The following is a 23,241-nucleotide window of genomic DNA, read 5'->3' on the forward strand; positions in this document are numbered from 1 at the left end:
GTTCGCATTCCCAAAAATCATCAACGTCGCATCCATCTTCTTTAAACTCAAAAAGTACAGACAGAGCCCTCCCCCATTGCAGCTCCGTTCTCTGTTCTTGCTGTCCTGTCGCTCTCAATGGCTTGGCGTCTGCCCTGATCCCCCCTCCGCCATTGAATCATTCATCACGTACCTACGAGGATGGCTCCCCATACGCGTAACCACTCCCCAGCCCACGCCCCCCCTTCGTCGAACGGCGACGCCAGCACCCCAGGGGCGACCGCCGGTGACGTCAAACTACGCCGTGCACACAGAAAATCTCGCAATGGGTGCAGAGAATGCAAGCGGCGCCATGTAAAGTGCGACGAGACGCGCCCGACGTGCGTCAACTGCGCGACCGCCGAGCGGCACTGCTCCTATCTCGACTCTCTGCCGGCCGCGGCATCGGCCCGGCCGGCCGTCCCGGCCAAGCGAGCCCTTGCCACCGGCCAGAGCCCATCCAGCTCCGGCAGCCAGGTCGCCATCGTCGCCGGCAACACCTTCGCCGCCGCCTCCTCGCCTTCCGTCACTTCCGTCGTCAATGATTACGTTATGCGCACTGAGGCCGACGACGAGGTTGCCAGACCCGCCAACGGCCAGTTCTTCACCCTCGAGCACATGCGTCTACTGCACCATATCGAGACCAACATGGACACCCTCATGGCCGCCGATGAGTTCTTGAAGCCCCTCACCGACATGATCCTTGACGCCGCCCTCAAAGCCCCTTACCTCATGGATATCCTGCTGAGCCTATCCGCCCAGCACATGGCTGATATCAACCCCGCTTGTGCCGACCAGTACCGCCACCAGTCCACCCAGCTGCAGACACGCGGCCTCATGCTGTTCAACGAGGCCAAGGAAGTCATCTCGGAAGAGACATGCATCCCCATGTTCCTCTTCGCCTCCACCCTTGGCAACCAGTTGCTCGGTGACACCCTCCGCAGCTACCGCCACGACTTCAACGTCTTCCTCGACCAGTTCGCCTGGTACCTCAACCTCCACCGCGGCGTGAGCGCCGTGACCGGGCGCTCATGGCACATCATCCGCGAGTCCGGCGCAAAGGGGTTCATCGAGTTCCTCGACTCCAGAGAGCCTAACTTGGCAAACGTACCCGAGGTCGATATCCTTCATCGCATGCTCGACCAGGCAGACATGGGCCCGTCCTCGCTGCAGGCCTGCCGCAACGCCGCCGAGACGCTACGCCACTCGTACGGCATCTACCGCACCATTTCCAATCAGAGCGCCCACCAGTCTGCCTCCGTCATGTCCTTCGGCGTGCGTGTCAACTCGGTCTTTGTAGACGTCCTCAAGCAGCGCCGCCCAGAGGCCCTCGTCATCCTCGCCTACTACGCCGTCCTCGTCCACTGGTGTCGGGGCTTCTGGCTCTTTGCCGACGCGGGCCAGTTCATGATCCGTTCCATCTCGGCGCACCTTGGCGATTACTGGGCGGAATGGCTCGCCTTCCCCAACTCGGTGGTCGAGGAGCATGCAGGCTGAAAGGGTAATTGAAAAGAAAAAGAGGACACGACGACGACGACGACACCTCCTGCATAAGCGGGGGAGCAAATAACCAAGGCAAATATGTTTTAGAACTGCAAGCACAGTCTCCCCTCCCGATTTACTGAAAGGGACGAGGGATCCGACGAACATGCACGCAAACATTGAACGAACGGCGCGGGGCCTCATCCAAAGTTCGGGCTTTGCGCCACGGCGGCGCTAGAACCCCAAGTCCGAAACATCCACCACCACCGACGTCCACTGAGAGCGACCCGTCCACCCAAATCGCGGCATGCACCTTGGCCAGTCCCAAACCGCGGCCACTTGTGCAGTGCCGGGCATCCGGGGTCTTGGTAGGGAGGGAGGGCCATTTTAAATGTCTTGACGGGGGAAAGCAGAATGGCATACTTTCCAGCGGGGGAAAACAACACACGGCCCTGCGACCTGACGTGTTGGCTTTGTCTCAGCACGCCAAACGCACGGGAGCCGGTGCTCAACCTCCTGCATCTGTCCCACCCCGTCAGGACGAACGCCAAAACGCCATGGCCATCGGACTTCAACATGGGGTGTTTATCAAAAGGGGACTGCGCCTCCCGTCGATGAACCGGGAGCTGGGGGGGAGAGAGAGAGGGAGAGCGAGGCGAAGCGTCGTTTCTTTTTCCTGATGAGTCCTCCGTCTTCCCACTTTTTAAACAAGCAACCCACAACAGCTTCTTCAAGCTGGCGCAGCCATTTCCATCTTTCCCATTTGGGTTGCCGACCATGTCGTTAACGCTGCAATTCCCAACCTCCAGGTTCTCGCCCGGCTTCACAGTCCCGACCGCCGTGACGGTGACCGAAGGGGGGAGGACGATAACACTCACGCCCACGCCGACGGGAGGCACCAGCGCAACGTTCCCAGATGACATCCTACAACAGTCCGGGCTGGCGCCCGGCCAAATCATCGGCATCACCGTCGGGGCCACCGCCGGGCTCGTCTTCTTCATCGTCGCCCTGGTCTGGTTCTGGAACCGGAGGAGGGCAAGACGGCTTGCCGCACGCGACGAGGCACTAGACACCGTGATGGAGGACCCGGAGAAGCCCGACGACGCTGCCATCATGATGGCGCAGACCACAGGGGTCACCACCGAGCTGCCGGCACCAAGAGGTCTACACGAGATGCCCGAGACGCGAGAAGGGCCGCCAATCGAGCTACCGGCCCCCGTCGAGCGTCACGAAATGCCGGCGTAAAGGCACGGGAATGCAAACCGAGTCGGATGAGCTACCGGCCGGCAGCTAGGAGATGGACGACACGGACATCCTTGGATTGGATGTGATGAAATTGGAATGAGATCCATGATACCCTCGCTAAGCAACACCTTCGCTTCAGCATTGTTACAACATTAGTCGGGCTCTGTGAGAACGACTCCCGCCGGAAAGACTGTCCCGCCCATGGGCATAATAGGGTTATAATGGTGATACAATAGTATGGATACGGGCAGCAGTGAGGCGGTTGTCATTTACGAAAACGCATATGTATCTCGAGCGGGAAAACGCCTGTACCGTAAATAGAACGATGAACAACTTGAAAGCATCCGAGCAGTGTCCCCTCAGTTCCGTGAAGGCTCGTCAGGTTCCAGTTGACACCCCATCGGGCAGAGAATCCGGCAACCCTGTCGGGATCCGTACTCCAAATCGCGCAATCTAGCGCTTGCTTAACGCTGTATAGAGCTTGTATACATAGACATATTTGCCAGCCTCTGCGTTGTCTGCCTCATTGATTGGAGCGCTTGCTGCCAGTTCTCAAAAACCACCTTGTTAAACTCCCCATTGCCATGTAGAATACACTTGAGAGCGTGCTGCCGTGCGTGCTCGTCTTGGGCCGAAGAGCCTCTCCAGTTGGGAGGCTCAATTCCTGCCATCATCCCCAAAGGGAATCCTGACGTCCTACTAGGACTGTTCCTCACCGTAGGTGGATGGGGCTATGCTAAGATCCACGTCCAGCTCCTTGAGGAAGAGGTCGTCAAGAGTACTACCGTCACGGGTGTAGATCCAGGCGCCAGAGGCGGTGCCTTCCTTATCGTTCTGCGAGTCGCCGACGACGACCCAGTCGTACCGCTTGGGACCTGAGATGGGCGACGAGAGCCAGATCTGCTTGTTGGGGGGCTGCTTGTTGATCACGTAGGTGCCAGCATCGGGAAACGTTACGGTAAGAACACCGGCCTATGTTGCTCGAGTCAGTATAAGTGCCCTCCTTTGTTTGCCGAGAAAGATGTTTGACGACGGAAGAAAAAGTTAAATTCGGGGTTGTTCGACGATGGTTTCCTTACAGCATACTCGACATCAACGCTCTCGCGGGCATCCGCCAGCTCCTCCAGCTGGGTAACGACGGTATCGAGATATGCGTCGGCAAGCTCATGGTACTTGGCGTCCGTGAGTTCGACGACGTTCATTTTGATCTCAGCTTTGGGAGTCTCCTTGACCTGAGGATTTTCGCTATCCGGCATGATGCCGCGAGCTGCGAATGCAGACGTCGTGAATAGCTTGCGCGCCGCGATGGAAGAAGTGGCAGGCTTCGAGACGACGGAAAGGAGGGCAGCACGGGGCGGGACACTAAGGCGAGCTTGTGATGAGGCGCGGAGGGTGCGGGCAGCCGCGCCGGAGAGCTTGGTGATGCTGGTGCGAGCCATGATAGCTGAAGATATGTGTAAGCGGACAATTGAGAAGTTGCAGGATTTGATGGTGACAGATTGAAACGTAAGGCGGCTGAGAAGATGCGGAAAATTGATTGTTGTAGAGCAGGGGATTGCTTCTTGGAGGCGGAAAGGTAGGAAGGCAGCTTCGTTGCTTCCCCACGTCACTGCAGGTGTGACGAGAGCTGCAGATGCAGCTTCAATTCCGCGGATGAGGAATGGACCGAGCTTGGGTCACTATGAAGTCTGTGCGGGCTGATTACATCAGAAAGTCATGTGCCAGGGATGAGCAGTGCACCTCTAATTTTGGGCCTGGAATTGCGACTGGCTGCGATGTGCTGAGACGAGACAGCTAGGACGGACCCCACCAAAGCCTGAAGCGCAGACCGTAGACTGGCGGGACACCATCCGGCCGCTTTGCACACCCGCGACAACACCTCGCCGGTGACAGCCATCCTAGCCAAGACGGGATGCTCACACAACACGGAATACAATGATCAACGCCTTTCTGGTCTTCAACGGCCAGGGTCAGCCTCGGCTGACCAAGTTCTACACTCAGCTGGTACGGCCAGGCAGTCGCAAGAAACACAATTGGAGTCGCCCACTGACGCACCATCGCAGGAAACGAGCATGCAGCAGCGCCTGATCTCCGAGATCTTTACCCTCGTATCCAATCGTCCGGCCGGCTCCTGTAATTTCCTCCCGCTTCCTCCCTTACTCGCGGCCTCGGGTACCTCGCACTCGTCCTCCGAAGAGGAGAACGACGTCCCCTCTCTCGTTACATACCGAAACTACGCAACTCTCTACTTCATCGTCATCTCCACCTCCACTGAATCGCCGCTTGCCCTCATTGACTTGATCCAAGTTTATGTCGAGGCCCTCGACAAGCTATTCGAGAACGTATGCGAACTGGATCTCATCTTCAACTTCGAGACTTTACACGCAACTTTGGGCGAGATGATTGTTGGCGGGGTGGTTATTGAGACAAATTTGGATCGCATCGTGTCCGGAGTAAGAGCGCAAGGCACCGTGGCCAAGCGCCCCGTGAACGAAGGGCGGAGCGCTGGCTTAGGCAGTGGGCTGGGCATGGGAGGTAACTTTGTGTGGCATGGACGGTAGACTGGCCATCTCTGGGAGGAATACGATTATTGCTCGGATGATTGTGTTATACAAGGGCCTTTTGCGCCGGGTATTCAAAACGCCATAAACTCCTTCCAATGCTTCTTGCTTCTACGTCGATCGACAACTCATTTGGGCGTCTCGGGGGATGAGGGCGCTTCGGGCGCTTCGGGCGCATCTCTGCGTCTCTCATAGCGCTTTTCAGTGTCGATGACTCCGAACAGTGCGCGCACGCGCTGGCGGATCTAGCAAGAAGGGTTAGCAAAGACCACGAATCTGTTGGTGGGAGAATATGCACCTCTTCGGAAGGTCTATACTCCTTGCCAAAAAACTCAAGCTCGGAGAAGAAGAATGTCCAGCCAAGGAAACCTGGCGCCAGTTAGAATAGAATCCAGGCAATCCCTCCAAGTCCTGCACAAACCGATGACAGTGGCGAGCTGAAGAAGCTTAACGGCTTTGTTCCATCGCGGGCGCGCATAAACCAGTGCTAGGCGTCGCTTGTATTTCTTTTCGAATCGTAGCTGGGCCTGAGGGGAGAGGTTCGTGAAGTCGGGAGGCCAGACTTTTTTCGTTCGGTACGGGTTGTTGAAGACCGTCAACCTAGAACCTGCTGCTGCGGCTGCTTCGGCCGCTCGGCGGACTAGAGTAGGAAGCATTTTCGACGAGATCGAATTGCGATTGGGACTCGAGTGTTTTCAAACGTTGATGGTAGCTCCAAATAGGGCCTGGGCAAGACAGGATCTCGACAAATGCTGCGTCTGCCGTCGGCCCGCTCGCGACTCAAGAAGCTGAAGCCAACGGGTTGTCAAGCCACATACGACGCCTCATAATCAAGGCACCAGCCACATCAACCAGAGGCCGGGGCCGGATAGGCAAGGTACGTACCGCTCAGGGGCTGTTTAGCAGCCCACCTGCGATGCGGCAGGCACAGCGCTCAAACAGTGGCCTGTGACCACTGACCCGACAGTACCCCGCCATTACCGCCAAAGTCATCGCGGGGCACACTCAGCCTCGAAAAAAACATCGGAGCTGCGACGAAATCTCCCCCATGTTCGACTGTGACTCAGGATCCTCGACAACATCCTAAACGAGCACACGATAACGAGAGTGACTCCAAAGTCCCAGCGCAAGAGTCGCCCTCGACATATAAGTACGCATTGAGTTGGCTGGAATTGGCCCCGCGTCCTTCAATCCACAACAATTCCTGACCGAATCGAACGAGCACCCGCAACCATGGCGAACGAAGCCGCTAAGGCCCTCGAGGCTCTCCAGGTCTCCAAGACCAAGGAGCTCAAGGGAACTGAGAAGCGTGACTTCTTGATCTCCCTTGAGAAGAAGTACCAGCAGAAGTGGCTCGAGGAGAAGATTTTCGAGATTGATGCTCCCTCCACGAAGGAGGTTCCTCTGCATTCCATCACCGCCGAGGAGCTCCGCCAGCAGCAGCCCAAGTGGTAAGATGCAATGGGACAGGATTCGTTGGACACATGTTGACGGAGGTATAGGATGGGTTGCATGGCCTTCCCTTACATGAACGGCCGTCTCCACGCTGGGCACTTGTTCTCCGTGAGCAAGGTCGAATTTGGCGCCGGTGTAAGAAGAACTCGTACGCAAGGAAGCCCGGGAAATAAGCTAACGATTTGGTCCAGGTGGCAAGAATGCAAGGAAAGCGTGCATTGTTCCCCATGGGATGGCACGCGACGGGCATGCCTATCAAGGCCGTTGCCGACAAGCTCAAGTACGAGGTTGAGAAGTTCGGTCGCGACTTCGAGCGATACCAGGAAGAGGAGGAGATCGTCGACGATAAGGCTGCCGACCCCAAGGCGACTCGCGATGACATTACCAAGTTCTCGACCAAGAAGAGCAAGGCGAATGCCAAGACTGTCAAGGCGAAGTACCAGGTAGGTTCTGGGTACCTTGACTACCGTGTGACTAGCGACTGACCGGCTCCTTAGTTCCAAATTATGGAGGTCATGGGTATTCCCAGGCAAGAGATTCACCTCTTTGCCGATGCATCCTACTGGTTGGACTTCTTCCCTCCCTTGGCCCAGGAGGATCTTACCAGTCTTGGTTTCAGAATCGGTTTGTTCCACCATCAACTGTTGATCGGATGCAGTTGGCTGACCCATTAAAGATTGGCGGAGATCGTTCATCACCACCGAGGCCAACCCCTACTTTGACGCGTTCGTTCGTTGGCAAATGATCCGTCTCAAGGAGTTGAACAAGATCAAGTTCGGCAAGAGATACACAATCTACTCCATCAAGGATGGTATTGGCTCCCTGACTTGTTCTTCTTTCAGAACTGGTAACTAACGTTTTGAAGGACAACCTTGCATGGACCACGACCGTGCTGAGGGCGAAGGTGAGTAGCCACAATCTATCGTGAACTGTTGTCCGTCTAACCTCGTGCAAGGTGTTGGTGCCCAGGAGTACACCGGAGTGAAGATGAAGGTTCTTGAGTGGGCTCCCAAGGCCGAGGAAGCCCTCAAGTCCAAGCTCCCCGCGGACGCCAACGTCTTCGTCATTCCTGCCACCCTGCGCCCCGAGACCATGTACGGCCAGGTTGCCGTTTTCGTGTCTCCCAAGATCACCTACGGAATTTTCAAGGCCTCTGAGAAGGACTACTACCTCATGACTACGCGGTAAGGACAACCTGTGCATTGCCCTTCAACGGCTTATACTGATGACTCCCAGTGCTGCGCGCAACATGGCCTACCAAGGTCTCTTCCTCCAGGAGGGTGTTGTTGAGCAGGCTGCCGAGATTGACGGATCCGCTCTCATTGGATCCCGCGTAAACGCCCCCTTGTCTATCCACAAGGATGGCGTTCGCGTCCTCCCGATGGACTCCATTCTGGCTACGGTAAACATGACCCCATAACACGAGCATTGCGTTGCGTGTACCTAACGTCGTCTAGAAAGGTACTGGTGTCGTCAGCTGTGTCCCCTCAGACAGTCCCGCCGATTGGGTCATGACCATGGACCTCCGCAAGAAGGCTCCCTACTACGGCATTCAGCAGGAGTGGGCTGAGCTTGAGATTGTCTCCGTTATCAAGACTCCTTCTGGTGACATGATCGCCAAGACCCTGGTTGAGCAGCTCAAGATTGCCTCGCCCAAGGACACCGTCCAGCTTGAAAAGGCGAAGGAGACTGCCTACACCGAGGGCTACTACAAGGGAACCATGAACTTTGGCGAGTTCAAGGGTGAATCTGTCGAGACTGCGAAGCCCAAGGTCCGCCAGTCTTTGATCGACCAAGGTTTTGCATTTGCGTACTCGGAGCCCGAGCGCAAGGTGGTCAGCCGATCTGGAGACGACTGTATTGTGTCCCTGATGGACCAGTGGTACTTGGACTACGGCGAAGAGTCCTGGAAGCAGACTGCCCTTGACTGGGTCGAGAACGCCGACGGCAAGGGCCTCAACACCTTCAGCCCCGAGACCAAGAATGCCTTCCAGGGAGTCCTCAACTGGCTCAACCAGTGGGCCTGCGCCAGATCGTATGGTCTTGGCTCCAAGCTGCCTTGGGATCCCCAGTTCCTTGTCGAGTCGCTTAGTGACAGTACCATTTACATGGCCTACTACACCATCGCCCCGTACCTCCACAAGGATATCTTTGGTAGGGAGCAGGGAACGGGAAGCATTGCCCCTGAGCAGATGATTGATGAAGTCTGGGACTACATCTTCTGCCGTCGTGATCTTGACGACAAGCTCATCTCTGAGTGCAAGATCTCCAAGGAGACTCTGGAGAGCATGCGTCGCTCCTTCGAGTACTTCTACCCTCTTGACCTCCGCAGCTCTGGCAAGGATCTGATTGGCAACCACTTGACATTCTTCCTTTACATCCACTTGGCCATTTTCACCCCCGAGTACTGGCCCAGGGGTGTCCGTACCAACGGTCACTTGATGTTGAACGGCGAGAAGATGAGCAAGTCGACTGGTAACTTCTTGACGATGCAGGATGTTGCTCGCAAGTTCGGTGCCGATGCGTCCCGTATCGGCTTGGCCGACGCTGGCGATACGATGGGAGACAGCAACTTCGAGGAGGATGTCGCCAACCAGGCTATTCTTCGTCTCTACACCCTGAGAGGTACGTAGTGTGATACCCTGGGTGGAATTGTGCTGACAGTAGTAGAATGGTGCGACGATGTCATCAAGAACAAGAGCGAGCTTCGCACCGGCGAGTGGAACTTCTTCGACAAGGTCTTCAACAATGAGATGAACGTCATCGCGAAGGAGGCTATCCACCACTACAGTAAGCATTGATAGTGCTGCTCCTTCGATCAGGGACGCATGAGCTAATATATTGCAGCCGATACTTCTTACAAGCTGGCTTTGAAGGCCGGTTTCTACGAGTAAGTTTGACCATGTGCCCAGCAGGAAGCACTGCTAATGTTGCAACGCAGCTTCAACAACGCCCTTTCTTTCTACCGCGAGAGCAGCGCCACAGTGAAGATGCACCAGGACTTGGTTCTGCGCTACATCGAGCTCCAGTGTCTCCTCATCGCCGTCATTGCCCCTCATTGGGCCGAGTCCGTGTGGGTTGAGATCCTGGGCAAGACTACGACGATCCAGTTGGCTACGTTCCCCGAGATCCCCGAGACCGACGCCGGCCTGACGGCGGCGAGAAAGTACATCTCGGTTACGGCGTCCAACGTCAACTCTGCCGAGTCCCTCCAGCTGAAGAAGAAGGCCAAGGGCAAGGAGACGTCGTTCGACCCCAAGAAGCCCAAGAAGCTCACCATTTTCATGAGCGAAAAGTTCCCGCAGTGGCAGCAGGCCTACATTGACCTTCTCAAGGAGATGTGGAACCCCGAGACCAACTCAGTGGACGACAAGGCGCTCAACGGCAAGATTTCCAAGATGGGAGAGATGAAGAAGGCCATGCCCTTCGTCCAGGGTCTGAAGAGACGTCTGCAGATGGGCGAGCCGGCAAACGCCGTCCTCGAGCGCAAGTTGGCGTTTGACGAGAAGGCGGTGCTTGTGGACATGATTGACGGCCTCAAGCGCAGCGCCAACCTTGTCGAGGTAACAATCCTGGCCGTGGAGGAGGGCAGCAAGAAGGGCACGGATCTGGTCAGCGGCGCCGTGGTGGAGAACCTTGCGCCCAACGCGGACGGCGCGGTGCCGGGCGCTCCCAACTTCCTGTTCGCCAACGTTGAATCGTCGTAAAGAAGGACGGCAACAGGTGCATAGAGTAAAAGGCACAAGGTCAAGTAGACATGACATCACATGTTGCTATCTGGCCAGGAGACAGACGAGGGAAAAGGAACAAGATGAGAATTAGACGTCAATGATTAAAAAATTTCGTTCAAGAACAAACATCAGCAATGCCAGGTTGGTATCCTGGGATTAATCCCCGGACACGCAGGTCTAGTGCCGGACTTGGCGCGGACCTTCGGTCGGTGAGCAGTTCGAATCCTTGTAAGGCTGGAAAACTTCCGCCAGGAACAGGCGAAAATTGGTACAGAAAAAATGCAACCAAACACTGCGTGTTGGATGGGGAGGGGACTAGGAGACAGCCTTCGCAGTGCGGCCTGAAAGTAAGGCTTTCAACATCCCCAGAAAGCAGGTAATTGCCCCAGTGCTCGTGTGAAGCGCAGCTGACGGGACGCGTCGGAGCTGTGCAAACAAATTCTCATGGTATGGAGTATGACCGCACAACGTTGGGGATGAGGTGGTCCAAGACGATCGAGACAACCATTCCATTTCATGCATAGGCTGATTCGTGGAAGAAAAACGGTGTGGCTTGAAGTCGCGTGGAAAACATGGATAAAGGGTGGCTGGCGGCTCATCTCTCTGATTTGATTGGCTGAATTTGAAAATGTAGAAGTGGCTAGGATGGAGGTGGTGGATGTGACAGGATGTCTAAAGGCGGCCAGTCACGTCACGTCTGGGTCTCGCAAGGTCGAATCGACTGGATGAGGAAAGGAAGAAGACAAGATGGGGGGAAAACTTGGCTGCGACCCCTGTTCTGGCCCAGCTGCCCCGGCCCCTGCCTCCCTCTTTTCTGTTGACCTTTCACCGTACCGGCCAGTCGCCGAGAAGAGAAGGCCTGAACATGTTCGCTCATCACATCGAATTGGCTTCGACGTCGGCCTGCTTTCGGACGGCCCCTTCTGGAGCCGTCTGGCCTGGCATGATGTGATGCATGGGAAGAAGAGTCACTGAGGGTTGCCATGCACTGACTGATCCGACCAATCCAGGCACAAGGGGAAAGCCGATGCAGCCGCCTTTGCCCTTTTTCTTTTCTTACCGCACTTGTTTTTTTGTTTTTGGTCTGCCAACCCCTCACTCTGCGGCTTGCTCCTCCAGGTGCTACGCAGCCCTTGCCTCGTTTTTGCTCTCGCGAGGTATGACGCAACAGAGCACGGCATCGGGTATCGCCAACTTGGTCGCCCGACGGATACGGCCTAGCATCTGACTGGGTATTGTGGCCTGGGCCCTGGCCGTCGGTACGACTGTCGAATCTCCAGCACTTGTTTGCTTTGCTTCCGTCACCCAGCCACTACCCTGGGCCGATATGACGAGATGTTTCCCGTGCGAGAGTGCAAATACGGGAATTCGGCTGCCAAAGACCGTGGCAAGCGTCACTCTCCAAACCCTCGTCGTCCCCTTGGAACCCCCCCCCCCCCCATCTTAACAACCATGGCAGAAGTCTGCTGTGATCAAGGCTACTACGGACGGATGTGATCATTGCTAAAGAGCTTTGGGTCCATGTCCTGGTTAGACCTGGGTGTTATGGTGCAAACTAGAGAGATTTGGGGTTCGTCAGACCGCTGTCATGAGAATAAGCCGACTTGCACCGAATCTGCCAATGAGATGGGATGGCAACAACATGAAACGAAAACCGAGGGGGCGCGGCAAACACTCGCGTCCACTTTGGTGGATTGTCATTGATATGTTCTTCTGTTTTGTCGATTTGTCCTTGTCGCTGCGAGAGGGTACTGAGGCTGCTAGTGAGGCCATCCCCAACCATTGCCATATTCACTATGCACAGTTCAGCCCATCAGAGCTTACCACGACCATCCCAGCCTTCTTCTCTCTGGGTCTCCCGGCGAACAACCCACATCATCCCGCCTCTCTCTACCGGGTCGACGAACGGCAACCCTGCTTCGCCTCGCTCGGCTTCTTCCACCGCTTCCCACCCTTGCTCACCCCACCAGGCCAGATCCAGAACCGGGCCTAGCAAACATGATGTTGTTCTGGTTCTGGGTCGACAACCCATTGAATGGCCCAAGGCCTCAGAGGTCGCCGTTCCCTGCTTCATCAAGGCCCTGCATGCAGATACCCACCTTACCACCATTTACCCACCCCTGGCTACCAAGCTACCAACCCTTCGCTTTCCCAACCCCATTGCCGTCACCACCCCTCGGCGGGATGATGTCGTGCAAAATCGCCATTCTTGGCCCCGCTGCTGTCACCGGCGTGCACAATGTGCTGCGTACGCGGTAGTACGTCTTGGTCTTTGCTCGTCACGCAAACCCTCACTCCGGCCTGGTAGTATATATCCGTATCCAGTCTCTGTCCCAGATCAACTCTCTTGTTCCATTGTCTCACGCACACCAACACCAACCCATTCCTACCTCACTCAACTCATCCAAAGAGCCTCAGCTTTCGAGCTAAACCAGTCGCTTCCTCTACGACTTCAGTAATTCTCAACCAAAAGCTCTTACACTCTTCCCACCCCAAAACAAAACAAAACAAAAAGTCAAGATGCGCTCTTTCGCCATCCTCTCTGCTGCTGGCCTCGCTGCCGCCCAGTTCACCTCCATCGTCATCACCGACGGCATCACCGCCACCTTGACCCTCCCCGTCTTCCCTGAGCCCACGCCCACGACCACGGTCGTCGTCACCGTCCCCGAGACCACCGTGACCGTCACCCCGGAGCCCGAGACTTCCACCACCGTGTCGGGCGGCTTCACGACCACCACCCTCGTCGTCGTCTCCGACCCGCCCGTCACCATCACCACGCCGATTGTCATCCCCACCGTCTCCGTGTCTGACCCTGCCGTCACCCTCCCGACCATCACCGAGTCCACCTTTAACCCTGCCACCACCATCACCGCCGTCTTTCCTCCCTCCAACAGTGAGTACTTTCCCTCTCCGGCGCCGCCAAACGTAGCATCCAACTAACACGCTGGCCCCTTAGCTACCCTTGCCACCCACACCCACTCCTACTTCACCTCATCTCCCAACGCCACCACCACCGGCCCCGTCGTCGTGCCCACCGCCGCGGCGGAGAAGCTCCAGGGCTCCGCGGTCGGTCTTGTCGCCTTCGGCATTGCCAGCCTCTTCCTCCTGTAAAGCACCAAAAGCATCTCGGAACACGGTCACGCTTGATGAGAGCGAAGCGGGAATGATTCTTGGTTTTTTTTCTTCTTCTTCTTTTTTATTTTTCACACATCAACGGGAATATGAGACAACAACGGCTCCATCGAAATGTATGATGAAATGATGGCTCGGAGCCACGGCGTTGGAACTTGCATACGATGATTAATGATGTTAATCACGACACGGCATTAATACTGGTACTTTATACAAGAAATAAACATTTATAAATACTTTTTCACGTTCCAAAAATTGTGATATTCTTGGCTTGCTATCTGTTTGCAGTGGGTTGCAGAGGGAGTCCTTGGCTATGAATTGAAACACAAATGCCCCCTGTCTTGTAGAGACAAAAGAAATCCCATAAACCCACCCTCCTTGTCAAGCCGGTATACCCATTCAATTTGTGTACTCGGGCACTCCTCCGAAGCAAAGAATGCGCAGCTGTCGCACCGACGCGGCGCTTATGACGTCCGGGCGAGCAGGCGAACGGTTCAGGACTCATCTCATTCCCATGTGTTTGCCCGTTTGTATTTTCTGCCTCAAAGTCCAATCTCCCGTCGGCCTCAAAAAAGGGGTCCGGAGGACGACAAGTAGCCCGGGTGCACCGTAGCACTCGAGCTCGGCACTACGCAACTGAAAACTCATCCAACCAGGGAGTACAGAGACTTCTAGGCCTGGGCACGGTCGACTCGTCGGCCTCGTCGAGTGGCATGGCGCGGCGGGAGGCCGAAAGTGGTGATTGTATCCAGCGGACAGCGTCTGTGGCTATCCTTCAGCGCGGCTTCCCCTTCACCGTTGTAGACCCTTGGAGTGTTGTGCTCAAGCTTCAAGCAGCAACGGGGACCTGGGCGGAAGCCTCCTCGATGACAGGCTCGGGGTCGTCTTCGGGGTCGTCGGGGAGATCGTCCTAATCGCAAGTTTGTCAGTTACGGCTTCTCCAGGCAGGTGACAAGCCGGAGATATAAACGCACCTTGTCGAAGATGACGCGGATCATGAGACTACAGCTGGGGCACACGGCGATGTCCTCGTCGTCGCGCAGGTCGGCCAGCGCAATCTGGAACTTGTCGCCACAGGGGCAGGGGTAGTGGTAGATTTGCATGTCCTCGTCAAAGGTCATGTCCTCGATCTCAATCTCGTCATAGATGGAAATGTTGTCGTCGGACATTTTGTCGGTATTCTGTCGGTCGTGGGACGTGTGTTTGTTTGTGATATGCGACTATACTGACAAGATGGTGCTGGAGTCACAGGTGGGCGCAATCGTTCTTCGTGAGGGGGGTTGAGAAAAAAATAAAAAATAAACGGTATTTCGTCGTTGCCCCGCGGTGTGGCTGGTACAGAACTTCCCCGGAGTCAAGCCACAGTCCACATCGTGCCCTGCGCCTCAGGCATGTTTCCCCAGGGAGCAAATCACATGCCATCGGCACCCAATTCACATGGGAACGGACCACGAGTCCATATTCCGGGGTTCACCAATCACCGCGCTCTCTGCGCTGGGGGCGGCCCTCTTCAGCACCCACGCGCAGGGTCACTCCGGGGAGCCGAGGGACAGAACTCCCCCAGTGCTAAACAAAGGACCGCCCGAACCGTGGAGGGAATGTGGCAGGGTCACTGCGTAGCTGCTGCAGACCAACCGAAAGCCTCGCCCGAAGAGAGCCGTGTCACCAGCCATGCTAGTTCCGGCTTGTCGACATCGTCCTCCCTTTTTCTTACCGACACCGAATACCTCGAATTGTTACACCTCATAAACCCTGGCCGACGAGCTCAATCGAACTCCACGACGAATGCGTTGACGTCTCGACTCCCACGTCAACCGACGGACGACCCTCCCACCCCCCAGCTGCCGGTGACGTAAGGTAGTCTGTATCTGCCGCCTCCACCGTTTCGCGACAACCTCGAATTCCTCCATCCAGAACAACCAGGCGAATCCTCTCCCGTCCCCCGCCCCTCTCGCGGGGCGTCATCACCTCGCCCATCATGGCCGCCCAATCCAAGGTCACCCTCTTCACCCCGCCCAGCAATCGCACGATCCGCAACCTCGTCCTCCAGCTCACGCAGCTCTACCTCTCCAACCGCACGCGCATCTCCCGCGCCGTCTGGATAACCCTCTTCGTCGCCCTCGCAAACCGCATCCGCCATGCCATTTCGGAACAAAAAGCCGCCTCCGCGCGCGAGGCCGCCGCCCGCGAGTCCCGCGCCACCGTCGCCGTCTCGGACGAGGACGTGACCAAGAAGCGGAAAAAGGTCGAGCTGAACCGCGAGTTCTTCCGCTCGCTGATGCGGCTGCTGCGCATCGTCATACCTGGCTGGCGCAGCAAGGAGGCGCGCCTGCTTATCAGCCATTCGTTCTTCCTGGTGGTGAGAACCCTGATCAGTCTCAAGGTCGCGGCTATGGACGGCGCGATCGTCAAGAGCTTGGTCAAGGGCAATGGGAGAGAGTTCCTGATGCAGATAGTGTGGTGGATGCTGATCGCCGTTCCGGCGACCTTTACGAATTCAATGGTATGTACACGGGTTCCCGAGGTGTTGAGACCGCCGTACTGACTGGTTGATGCAGTTGTCCTACCACCAAGCAGAGCTGTCGCTTAAATACAGGACGCGTTTGACGCAGCACATCCACGACAAGTACCTCTCCAAGTTGACCTTTTACGGCATCTCCGCCCTTGACGACAGGATAAACAACCCCGACCAGCTCATTGCGGTCGACGTCGCCAAATTTTCAAACAGTCTGGCCGAGCTTTACAGCAACCTCGCCAAACCGATCCTGGATATGGTATATATACTCTTCCCCGGTGTTTTGTGCTAAGACTCAAAGGCTGACCCATTTTAGACCATCTACACGCATTCGCTGTCACGCAGCGTCGGCGGCGAGGGCGTCGTGTCCATGGCTCTCCTCGTCCAGCTCTCCGCAAACGTCATGCGTGCTCTCACGCCCCCCTTTGGCAAGTACGTCGCCGACGAGGCCCGTCTCGAGGGAGAGTTCCGCTTCCAGCACTCGCGCTTGATCGACCACGCCGAGGAAGTGGCTCTCTACCACGGCCACGAGGCCGAGAAGGACACCCTGGACAAGGGCTACTTCACCCTCATCAAGCACGTCAACTACATCCTCCGGCGCCGTTTCTACCACGGCTTCATGGAGGACTTTGTCATCAAGTACTTCTGGGGTGCTCTGGGTCTGCTGCTGTGCTCGGTGCCCGTCTTCGTCAAGATGCCCGGCCACATCTCCATGAACATGGGTGACCGTACCGAGAGCTTCGTCACGAACCGCCGCATGCTCCTGTCTGCGTCCGACGCCTTCGGCCGCATCATGTTTTCGTACCGCGAGATCATGGAGCTGGCGGGTTACACGTCGCGTGTCGACTCGCTCCTCGAGGTTATGAACGACATCCGCGCCGGCCGTTTCGAGAAGAAGCTGGTGTCCAGCTCAGGCACCGAGAACAACGAGGCCGTGCTCAAGGGCCGCGGTACCGTCGTCGAAAGCAAGGATATTGAGTTCATCAATGTGTAAGTCCCCTTCCTCTCTTGTCCAACGGACTGGACACAGACTAACACGGCCCAGCCCTATCATCTCCCCCAACGGCGACGTCCTCGTCAAGGCACTTTCCTTCTCGCTCAAAGCAGGCGACCACCTCCTTGTCGTCGGCCCCAATGGCTGCGGCAAGTCCTCTCTCTTCCGCATCCTCGGCGGCCTCTGGCCCGTCTACGGCGGCACCGTCCACAAGCCCCCCTTTACCGACATCTTTTACATCCCCCAGCGCCCTTACCTCTCCCGCGGCTCTCTCCGTCAACAGATCACCTACCCAGACTCTCTCCGGCAGATGCGCGCAAAGGGCGTGACCGACGCCGACCTCCTCTCCATCCTCTCACTCCTCGGCCTCGAGCATCTCCCCGAGCTATACGACTCCGGCTGGGACGCCGAGGCCGAGTGGCGCGACGTGCTCTCGGGAGGTCTGCAGCAGCGCGTCGCCATGGCCCGCCTCTTCTACCACCGCCCGCGGTACGCGATCCTCGACGAGTGCACCAGCAGCGTGACACTCGACACGGAAAAGGTCATGTACGACAACGCAAAGGCCCTGGGCATCACGCTCATGACCGTCAGCCATCGCCGCAGCCTGTGGAAGTACCACAGCCGCATCCTCCAATTCGACGGGCAGGGCAAGTACGTCTTCACCAAGCTGGACGCCGACCGCCGTCTCAAGCTCGAGGACGAGAAGGAGGACCTCGAGGTGCTCATGCGCCAGGTCCCCGAGATTGAGAGGCGCATCGCCGAGCTGACTGCCGCGTAATTGTGGTCGGGATGGAGCATGGAGAAACCGATATGAGCCGGGTAACGATAATCCCTAAGAGAGGGGGGAGACATGGCGAAATGTGAACTAGGCTGGAGGCACTCTCCTGATGGGTACGGATCTGACGAGGGAATTTTGGCGGGCTTGCTATTTGTAAAATATATACATGTAAGCCATAGCTACAGACATTTGAGCGCAGAATGGGCTCAGAAATGGGAAGAAATAATGACACGACCCAATCCCGTCGTACTTCGTGCATCTCTATTTCCAGGGGCCGTCGCCTCCCGCGCGGACTATGTCGTATGATTTGGAAAAGGAAACCCAACGAACCAGTCTCGACGCCCACCTCAAATGCCCTACCCTTTTCGCCCCGGTGGTGCGTGCTGAAGAGAAACTCATTGGAAAAGTCCGCATGCCCAATACACGCCTCGCCGATAAAATACAATGATGCTCGCGCAGATAGATAGATGCCAGGGTATCCGAGTGTTAAAATAGACGATGTTGCTGCCCCCCCATGCGACCACACAGCAGCCCTATGCCCCCCTTCACTTCCTCTCTCACCCTTCTCCCCTCCCTCGTCGCTCCAACCACAATCTTAAATCCCGACTCCTCGAAGAAGGGGGAGGGCCTCGCGGGCCTTTGGTGCTCAGTCGGAGAGGTTGTTCGGGTGGAACCGGCAGTCCTCGCGGTGCACGCTGTTGTCGCCCTGCAAGATGCGCCGGTGGTCCGCGCCGCACTCGTAGCAGAAGTTGTGCTTGCATTTGGAACCTGCGAGAGGGGGGTTGGTCATCCAGGTTAGAGACGGTTTCTATTTCTTGTTCTTTCTTTCTTTCATTGCCTCTTGAGTCCCATCCCATCCCACCGCCCCCCCGCTCCGGTTCGTGGCCTCGCACACCACTGCTTCCCCTGCCCTCCCTCTGGGTTGGATACCTCCCTATGGTCGGGGAGAAGGGGGGGCTACGCAGGTGCCAGGCCTAGGCATTGGATGCTGTGCGTCTGGGTCCAGGTCGCGTTGCACCCCCAGCAGAACTCGAACCGGCACTTGATGCCTGCGATGATGTTGGCTTGAGCTTTCTTTTTTTGTGCTTCTTCTCGTTCCCCTTCCCCTTTTTTGCAGAGAAGAGCACAAACCCCTCCCCCAGACCGAGGTAGATAGTGGGACGAAGAAAAGAAAAGACGGAAAAGAACAACAGGAAACTTTGGGTATACTTACAAGTCATGTGCGAGCTGTGAAATATGCCGTTAGCACCCATTTCCTCCCTCTAGAGTGATTGTTTGATGTCGGGAGAAGGAGGATGAGAGAGAAGGGGCTGGGAAAAAGGGGAAGAATCTTACCATCCATCGTTCTTCTCAATGGCCCAGCCACACCCGGGACAGGGCTTCGTCGTCCTGTTCACGGTCTCGCGGCTCTTGTCCTCCTCAGCCTTCCTGCGGGCCGCGGCCTTCCTCGCCAGCGCCGCCGCGTTGCGCGCCCTCTCCCTCTCGGCGCGCTCCCGCTCCCGCTCCGCGCGCTCCCTGGCCTCGCGCCGCCGGGTCTCGGCCTTCTGCTCGGCGACGAGGCTCTGCGCCATGGCGCGGTCGGCGTCCTCCTGGGCCCGCCGCGCCCGCTCCAGTTCGTCGTTCTCGATCTCGATGCGCGAGCGGAAGTTCTCCGGGTCCCGCTGCAGCGCGTCGTACTCTTCGCACGTCATGTCGTCGTGCCACGCGACGTTGTGCGTGAAGCAGGAGCGCTGCCGGCAGTGCAGGCACGTCACGATGGGCTGCGCCGCGCCCGTGTCGTGTAGCTGGCCGGAGCCGCAGTTGGCCGTGCACCAGATGAAGTTCTCGGCCTCGCCCATGGCGGCGTGGAGGGCCAGCGCCTCATACCTGGGGGCGCGGGAGGGGAATGTCAGCATCTCACTCGCCGCGATTTGGGGGGGGAGCAAAAATAGGGGTCAGCATACCGGGCAAATGTCTCCTTGTCCGCATACTTTTGAATGTCCACGTAGTCAAGAAGCTCCCGACATTCGGGGCAGCGGATCTCGGTCCACAGCTTGCTGTTCAGGTCCGACCTGATCGACATCTGCAGGCACTCCAGGCACGCCCCCGGCGGGTGCTCGCAGTTCCGCGTCACGCTCAGGATGGGGAAAGCGGAAACGTCCCTGGTCTCGGCGCAGATGGTGCACTCCCTCGGGCCGCTGAGGTCGTTGATCGGCAGCCTCTGGCTGGTGACGACAACGTCCGTCGTGTCCGCCGCCTGCTGGTACCTTTGCCCGAAGCTAGTATTTCGTTAGTATTTTTCCCTGTTGACGGGGCAAAGAAGCAACAACGGGGTGAACAAAGGCTCCTCTTGAGAAGCATCTCGTGAACTTGCATACCTGAAATCATCTGCCGTGAGGCCTGCGCGCTGCGGCCCCGAGACTGAGTCCTGCCTGAGCAAGAAGGCGACTGTCATGGCCTGCTCCTTCTGCTCCAGGAGCCCGACGAACGGGTTGTTCGAGCCTGGCGACCCCAATCCCGGGGGCGCCCTGTGCTGCTTGGGTCTTCTTTGTATGGGCGGCGACAGCGGCGGCAGCGTGCTTGCGGCGGTGCTGGTGCTAGCTGTTGTGCTGGTGCTGGCGGCGGTGCTCGAGCTTCCGCCCGTCGTCTGAGGTGAAAAGGGGTTCCCGTCAATGTAATCGAGGATGGACGCCGCGATGGGGAGGTACCCCCGTCGGGCTGGAGGGGGAGAGGGGGCAGATGGGGTTGCTGTCCCGGTCACCTCCGGCACGGGCTGGGGCGTCGACTGGGGTGAATCGAAGCCCGCCATGATGTCTGCGCTGACGGCGCGGTAGTAGTTATTCCGCGGCGGGACATTCTGGGAGGGGCCAGCTGGCCGCTGGCCCTGGTCAGTCATGGTCTGCCGAGGCGGAGGCGGTTGAGGGACGGGATTAAGACCGGGGCCAAGGACTCCCGCAACAGCAGAGTTGGCGTTGGAATGGTGGTTGGGCGGTGGCCCGCTTTCGGGAGCGGTAACCATTGGGATAGGGGGATTGGTGGCGAAGGAAGAGGTGTATCTCGGCGCTGGGGCACTTATCGGGCTATTATCCTGGGGGATCAAGGGGCTGGTGTTCAAAAGAGAGGTGTATCTCGGCGGCGGAGGACTTGCTGGGTCGTCATTTTGCGGCATCAAGGGGCTGAAGTCGAATTGCGGAAGGTATATGGGCGGCGGAGCACCTGCTGGGCCGCTGCCGTCTTCCATCGCTGCGTGGCCGCCGGCTGCTCCTGTTGCTGCTGTCGCCTGTGACTGTCCGTGGCTAGAACGAAAATGGCCGGGGGGGCTCTCAGGCGATGGAAGAGGCCTTCGCGGGATCGCCGGGTACCGAGATAAAAAGTTCTTGAGCGGCTCGTCGGCGGGGGAGCTGGAGCTCGGCGACGAGAAGGGGTTCGTGGCCCTCGTCGTCGTTGACGCAGCCGCCTTTGGCTGCGCGCAGGTAGTAGAACCGCCCAGAAAGCTCTCGGGCTGCGGAGACGGCGTCGGTGGTACCGCAGGGTACCGGGCCAGAAAATCCGTCAGGGCCCCGTCGGCGGGAGAGCTGAAGCTCGGGGACAAGGAAGCCTCCTCGTCACGGCGGGCAGTTGTTGACGGGCCGCCTCCAGTCGAAAATGGCCAGCGAGGAGGCGGCAGCATTGACGACGACGACGGCGAAGACGACAGCGAGGGGTCGGTCCCCGCCGAGATGTCCGTTTCTTTGTGGTTGTGCTGGAAGGCGCCAGAGATTTTCTCCTTGAGGGATCGAAACATTGCTGGAAAGACTGTCTGCTGCTTCGGTTTGGGGGCGTCACTCGGGGCCTTTCAGATCTTGCAACACGCCGTTGGAGCATACGGCTGCGGCACCCACAGGCCCCCCCTCGCACCCCGAGAGACAAGGCTACCCAGAGAAGGCCACGAAAGGCTACCGGGTCAAAGGCTACGGGTTCTGACGCAAAAAAGGGGTCGGTCGATGGAGGGGGACAGGATTGGGAGATAGGGTGGGGAGTGGAGGTAGGCTCTGACTTTTCAGAATGCTGTGTCGTCAAAGCCAAGGAGGGCAGTTGGGGGAAGTCGACTACGGATGACAATGCTCGCTTGGGATGAAACAGGAACGAGATGGGGAGAGTGAGAAAAGGCAAAAGAAAAAAGACAATAAACGGCATATGCCCGGTCAAAGAGACAGACAAGACAGACCAGGCCCATGCAACCCGTGTGTCGTCATGACAAAGGGGGCCACCTGAGGCTCTGCCATGCGAGCGGGCTGTCGGACCTGGGCAAAGTGGAAAATGAGGTTGCTGCCTGTCCCACGGCAGCGGGCTACGTTGCTGTATGTGGTATCCTGTATGTGTGAGGCTCTCTTCCGAGACCGTCCATCCATACGTCCATACATCCATTCATTTCTCCATGACGGCGGCGGCGGCAGGCGGCCAGGCGGGGGTCGCATGAGGGAACGAACTGGAGAGTCATCAGACTAGGTTGATGCTGCGAGGGGCCGAAACCTTGAGGGCGGAAGCTGGCGGAAAATTAGCTTCAGGTCTTTTCGTCCCAGGGGGGCGACGGGTTCATGGGCATGGCCGAGTCCAGCTCCAACGGTTCACACGAGGCGGTTAGCGCCCGTGGCCCGGCCGGTCGCCTTTCTTCCATATCCATATCTCGTTCCCCCAGGGTTGGCCGTAACAGGCGCGGGTACGTACCGGAGGACGCAGTAGGTGGCAGGCTACAACACATGATTAGTATGCAAAGTACGAAGGACGCCGACTTTAATTGCTGTACACAGCACCAATACATCCCCCACTACCACCACCACCCCCAGCGATCGCCCGGCAGGGGGGCGGGCGGGATCCACCATAGCTTTGCCCCAGTTGGCCTCTGGCAGGAATAAGACACACACACACACGCACGTCCCCTGCGAAAAGCCTTACCACAGAGCGAGGAGTGAATATGTGTGCGGATACTGACACGACGGATGGCCTCAATTTCCTCGCGAAGCCCAGCTAGAATTCGCTGGGTAAGCTCAGCCATTGACATTTCCTCTTCCCCCTCCCCCTTTGGGCCTCCAGCCTCCCTAGGCACTTGGCATTAACCAGCAACGAGACACATGCCGAGCCGCATATACTTTGTAAGTGCGATGGAGCCATGTACCTGTGTACGTACCCCAGCTTGAGGATGTCTCTGTACCGGTACTTCAGCGGTAGACATGGGGGGAAGTCTAGGTTCGAGCAGAAAGCCTACGCTAATTGAGTGGGGCCGAACCCATCGAACCACCTTGCTCGACTCGGCTCGCCCACGTCCGTCTACCAAATGGCATCTCTTATCTGCTCGACAACCGCGATAGCAA

The 23,241-nt window shown here is 57.5% G+C and overlaps 10 protein-coding genes across 10 annotated transcripts; 6 read left to right on the forward strand and 4 right to left on the reverse strand.

Moving 5' to 3' along the window:
- Positions 1 to 180: 180 nt before the first annotated feature.
- EsH8_II_000391 (Zn(II)2Cys6 transcription factor domain-containing protein) lies at positions 181 to 1,515 on the forward strand (the record flags this gene model as incomplete). The annotated part of the gene is made up of 1 exon (XM_083263689.1): positions 181 to 1,515. One exon carries the CDS (start codon positions 181 to 183, stop codon positions 1,513 to 1,515), a length of 1,335 nt encoding a protein of 444 aa, XP_083121011.1.
- A 762-nt stretch (positions 1,516 to 2,277) lies between these two features.
- EsH8_II_000392 (uncharacterized protein) lies at positions 2,278 to 2,745 on the forward strand (the record flags this gene model as incomplete). Its single annotated transcript, XM_083263690.1, has 1 exon — positions 2,278 to 2,745. One exon carries the CDS (start codon positions 2,278 to 2,280, stop codon positions 2,743 to 2,745), a length of 468 nt encoding a protein of 155 aa, XP_083121012.1.
- Positions 2,746 to 3,444: 699 nt separating this feature from the next.
- On the reverse strand, positions 3,445 to 4,184 carry EsH8_II_000393 (ferroxidase; the record flags this gene model as incomplete). Its single annotated transcript, XM_083263691.1, has 2 exons — positions 3,445 to 3,717; positions 3,825 to 4,184. The coding sequence occupies 2 exons, from the start codon at positions 4,182 to 4,184 to the stop codon at positions 3,445 to 3,447; spliced, it is 633 nt and encodes a 210-aa protein (XP_083121013.1).
- Positions 4,185 to 4,680: 496 nt separating this feature from the next.
- Positions 4,681 to 5,306, forward strand: EsH8_II_000394 (AP complex, mu/sigma subunit; the record flags this gene model as incomplete). Its single annotated transcript, XM_083263692.1, has 2 exons — positions 4,681 to 4,749; positions 4,809 to 5,306. The coding sequence occupies 2 exons, from the start codon at positions 4,681 to 4,683 to the stop codon at positions 5,304 to 5,306; spliced, it is 567 nt and encodes a 188-aa protein (XP_083121014.1).
- A 128-nt stretch (positions 5,307 to 5,434) lies between these two features.
- On the reverse strand, positions 5,435 to 5,962 carry EsH8_II_000395 (uncharacterized protein; the record flags this gene model as incomplete). The annotated part of the gene is made up of 3 exons (XM_083263693.1): positions 5,435 to 5,551; positions 5,605 to 5,675; positions 5,728 to 5,962. 3 exons carry the CDS (start codon positions 5,960 to 5,962, stop codon positions 5,435 to 5,437), a joined length of 423 nt encoding a protein of 140 aa, XP_083121015.1.
- A 577-nt stretch (positions 5,963 to 6,539) lies between these two features.
- On the forward strand, positions 6,540 to 10,468 carry EsH8_II_000396 (leucine--tRNA ligase CDC60; the record flags this gene model as incomplete). The annotated part of the gene is made up of 12 exons (XM_083263694.1): positions 6,540 to 6,757; positions 6,809 to 6,896; positions 6,953 to 7,204; positions 7,259 to 7,385; positions 7,438 to 7,572; positions 7,627 to 7,665; positions 7,717 to 7,945; positions 7,998 to 8,163; positions 8,219 to 9,386; positions 9,432 to 9,551; positions 9,609 to 9,651; positions 9,703 to 10,468. The coding sequence occupies 12 exons, from the start codon at positions 6,540 to 6,542 to the stop codon at positions 10,466 to 10,468; spliced, it is 3,351 nt and encodes a 1,116-aa protein (XP_083121016.1).
- A 2,544-nt stretch (positions 10,469 to 13,012) lies between these two features.
- EsH8_II_000397 (uncharacterized protein) lies at positions 13,013 to 13,603 on the forward strand (the record flags this gene model as incomplete). The annotated part of the gene is made up of 2 exons (XM_083263695.1): positions 13,013 to 13,385; positions 13,449 to 13,603. 2 exons carry the CDS (start codon positions 13,013 to 13,015, stop codon positions 13,601 to 13,603), a joined length of 528 nt encoding a protein of 175 aa, XP_083121017.1.
- Positions 13,604 to 14,453: 850 nt separating this feature from the next.
- EsH8_II_000398 (CSL-type zinc finger protein) lies at positions 14,454 to 14,793 on the reverse strand (the record flags this gene model as incomplete). The annotated part of the gene is made up of 2 exons (XM_083263696.1): positions 14,454 to 14,534; positions 14,599 to 14,793. 2 exons carry the CDS (start codon positions 14,791 to 14,793, stop codon positions 14,454 to 14,456), a joined length of 276 nt encoding a protein of 91 aa, XP_083121018.1.
- Positions 14,794 to 15,602: 809 nt separating this feature from the next.
- On the forward strand, positions 15,603 to 17,911 carry EsH8_II_000399 (ATP-binding cassette long-chain fatty acid transporter PXA2; the record flags this gene model as incomplete). Its single annotated transcript, XM_083263697.1, has 4 exons — positions 15,603 to 16,127; positions 16,183 to 16,398; positions 16,456 to 17,129; positions 17,185 to 17,911. The coding sequence occupies 4 exons, from the start codon at positions 15,603 to 15,605 to the stop codon at positions 17,909 to 17,911; spliced, it is 2,142 nt and encodes a 713-aa protein (XP_083121019.1).
- A 646-nt stretch (positions 17,912 to 18,557) lies between these two features.
- Positions 18,558 to 21,674, reverse strand: EsH8_II_000400 (E3 ubiquitin-protein ligase; the record flags this gene model as incomplete). The annotated part of the gene is made up of 5 exons (XM_083263698.1): positions 18,558 to 18,679; positions 19,125 to 19,138; positions 19,247 to 19,777; positions 19,855 to 20,169; positions 20,269 to 21,674. 5 exons carry the CDS (start codon positions 21,672 to 21,674, stop codon positions 18,558 to 18,560), a joined length of 2,388 nt encoding a protein of 795 aa, XP_083121020.1.
- Positions 21,675 to 23,241: the final 1,567 nt, after the last annotated feature.

The sequence above is a fragment of the Colletotrichum jinshuiense genome, chromosome 2 (assembly GCF_051148585.1).
Source record: "Colletotrichum jinshuiense chromosome 2, complete sequence".
NCBI lineage: Eukaryota > Fungi > Ascomycota > Sordariomycetes > Glomerellales > Glomerellaceae > Colletotrichum > Colletotrichum jinshuiense.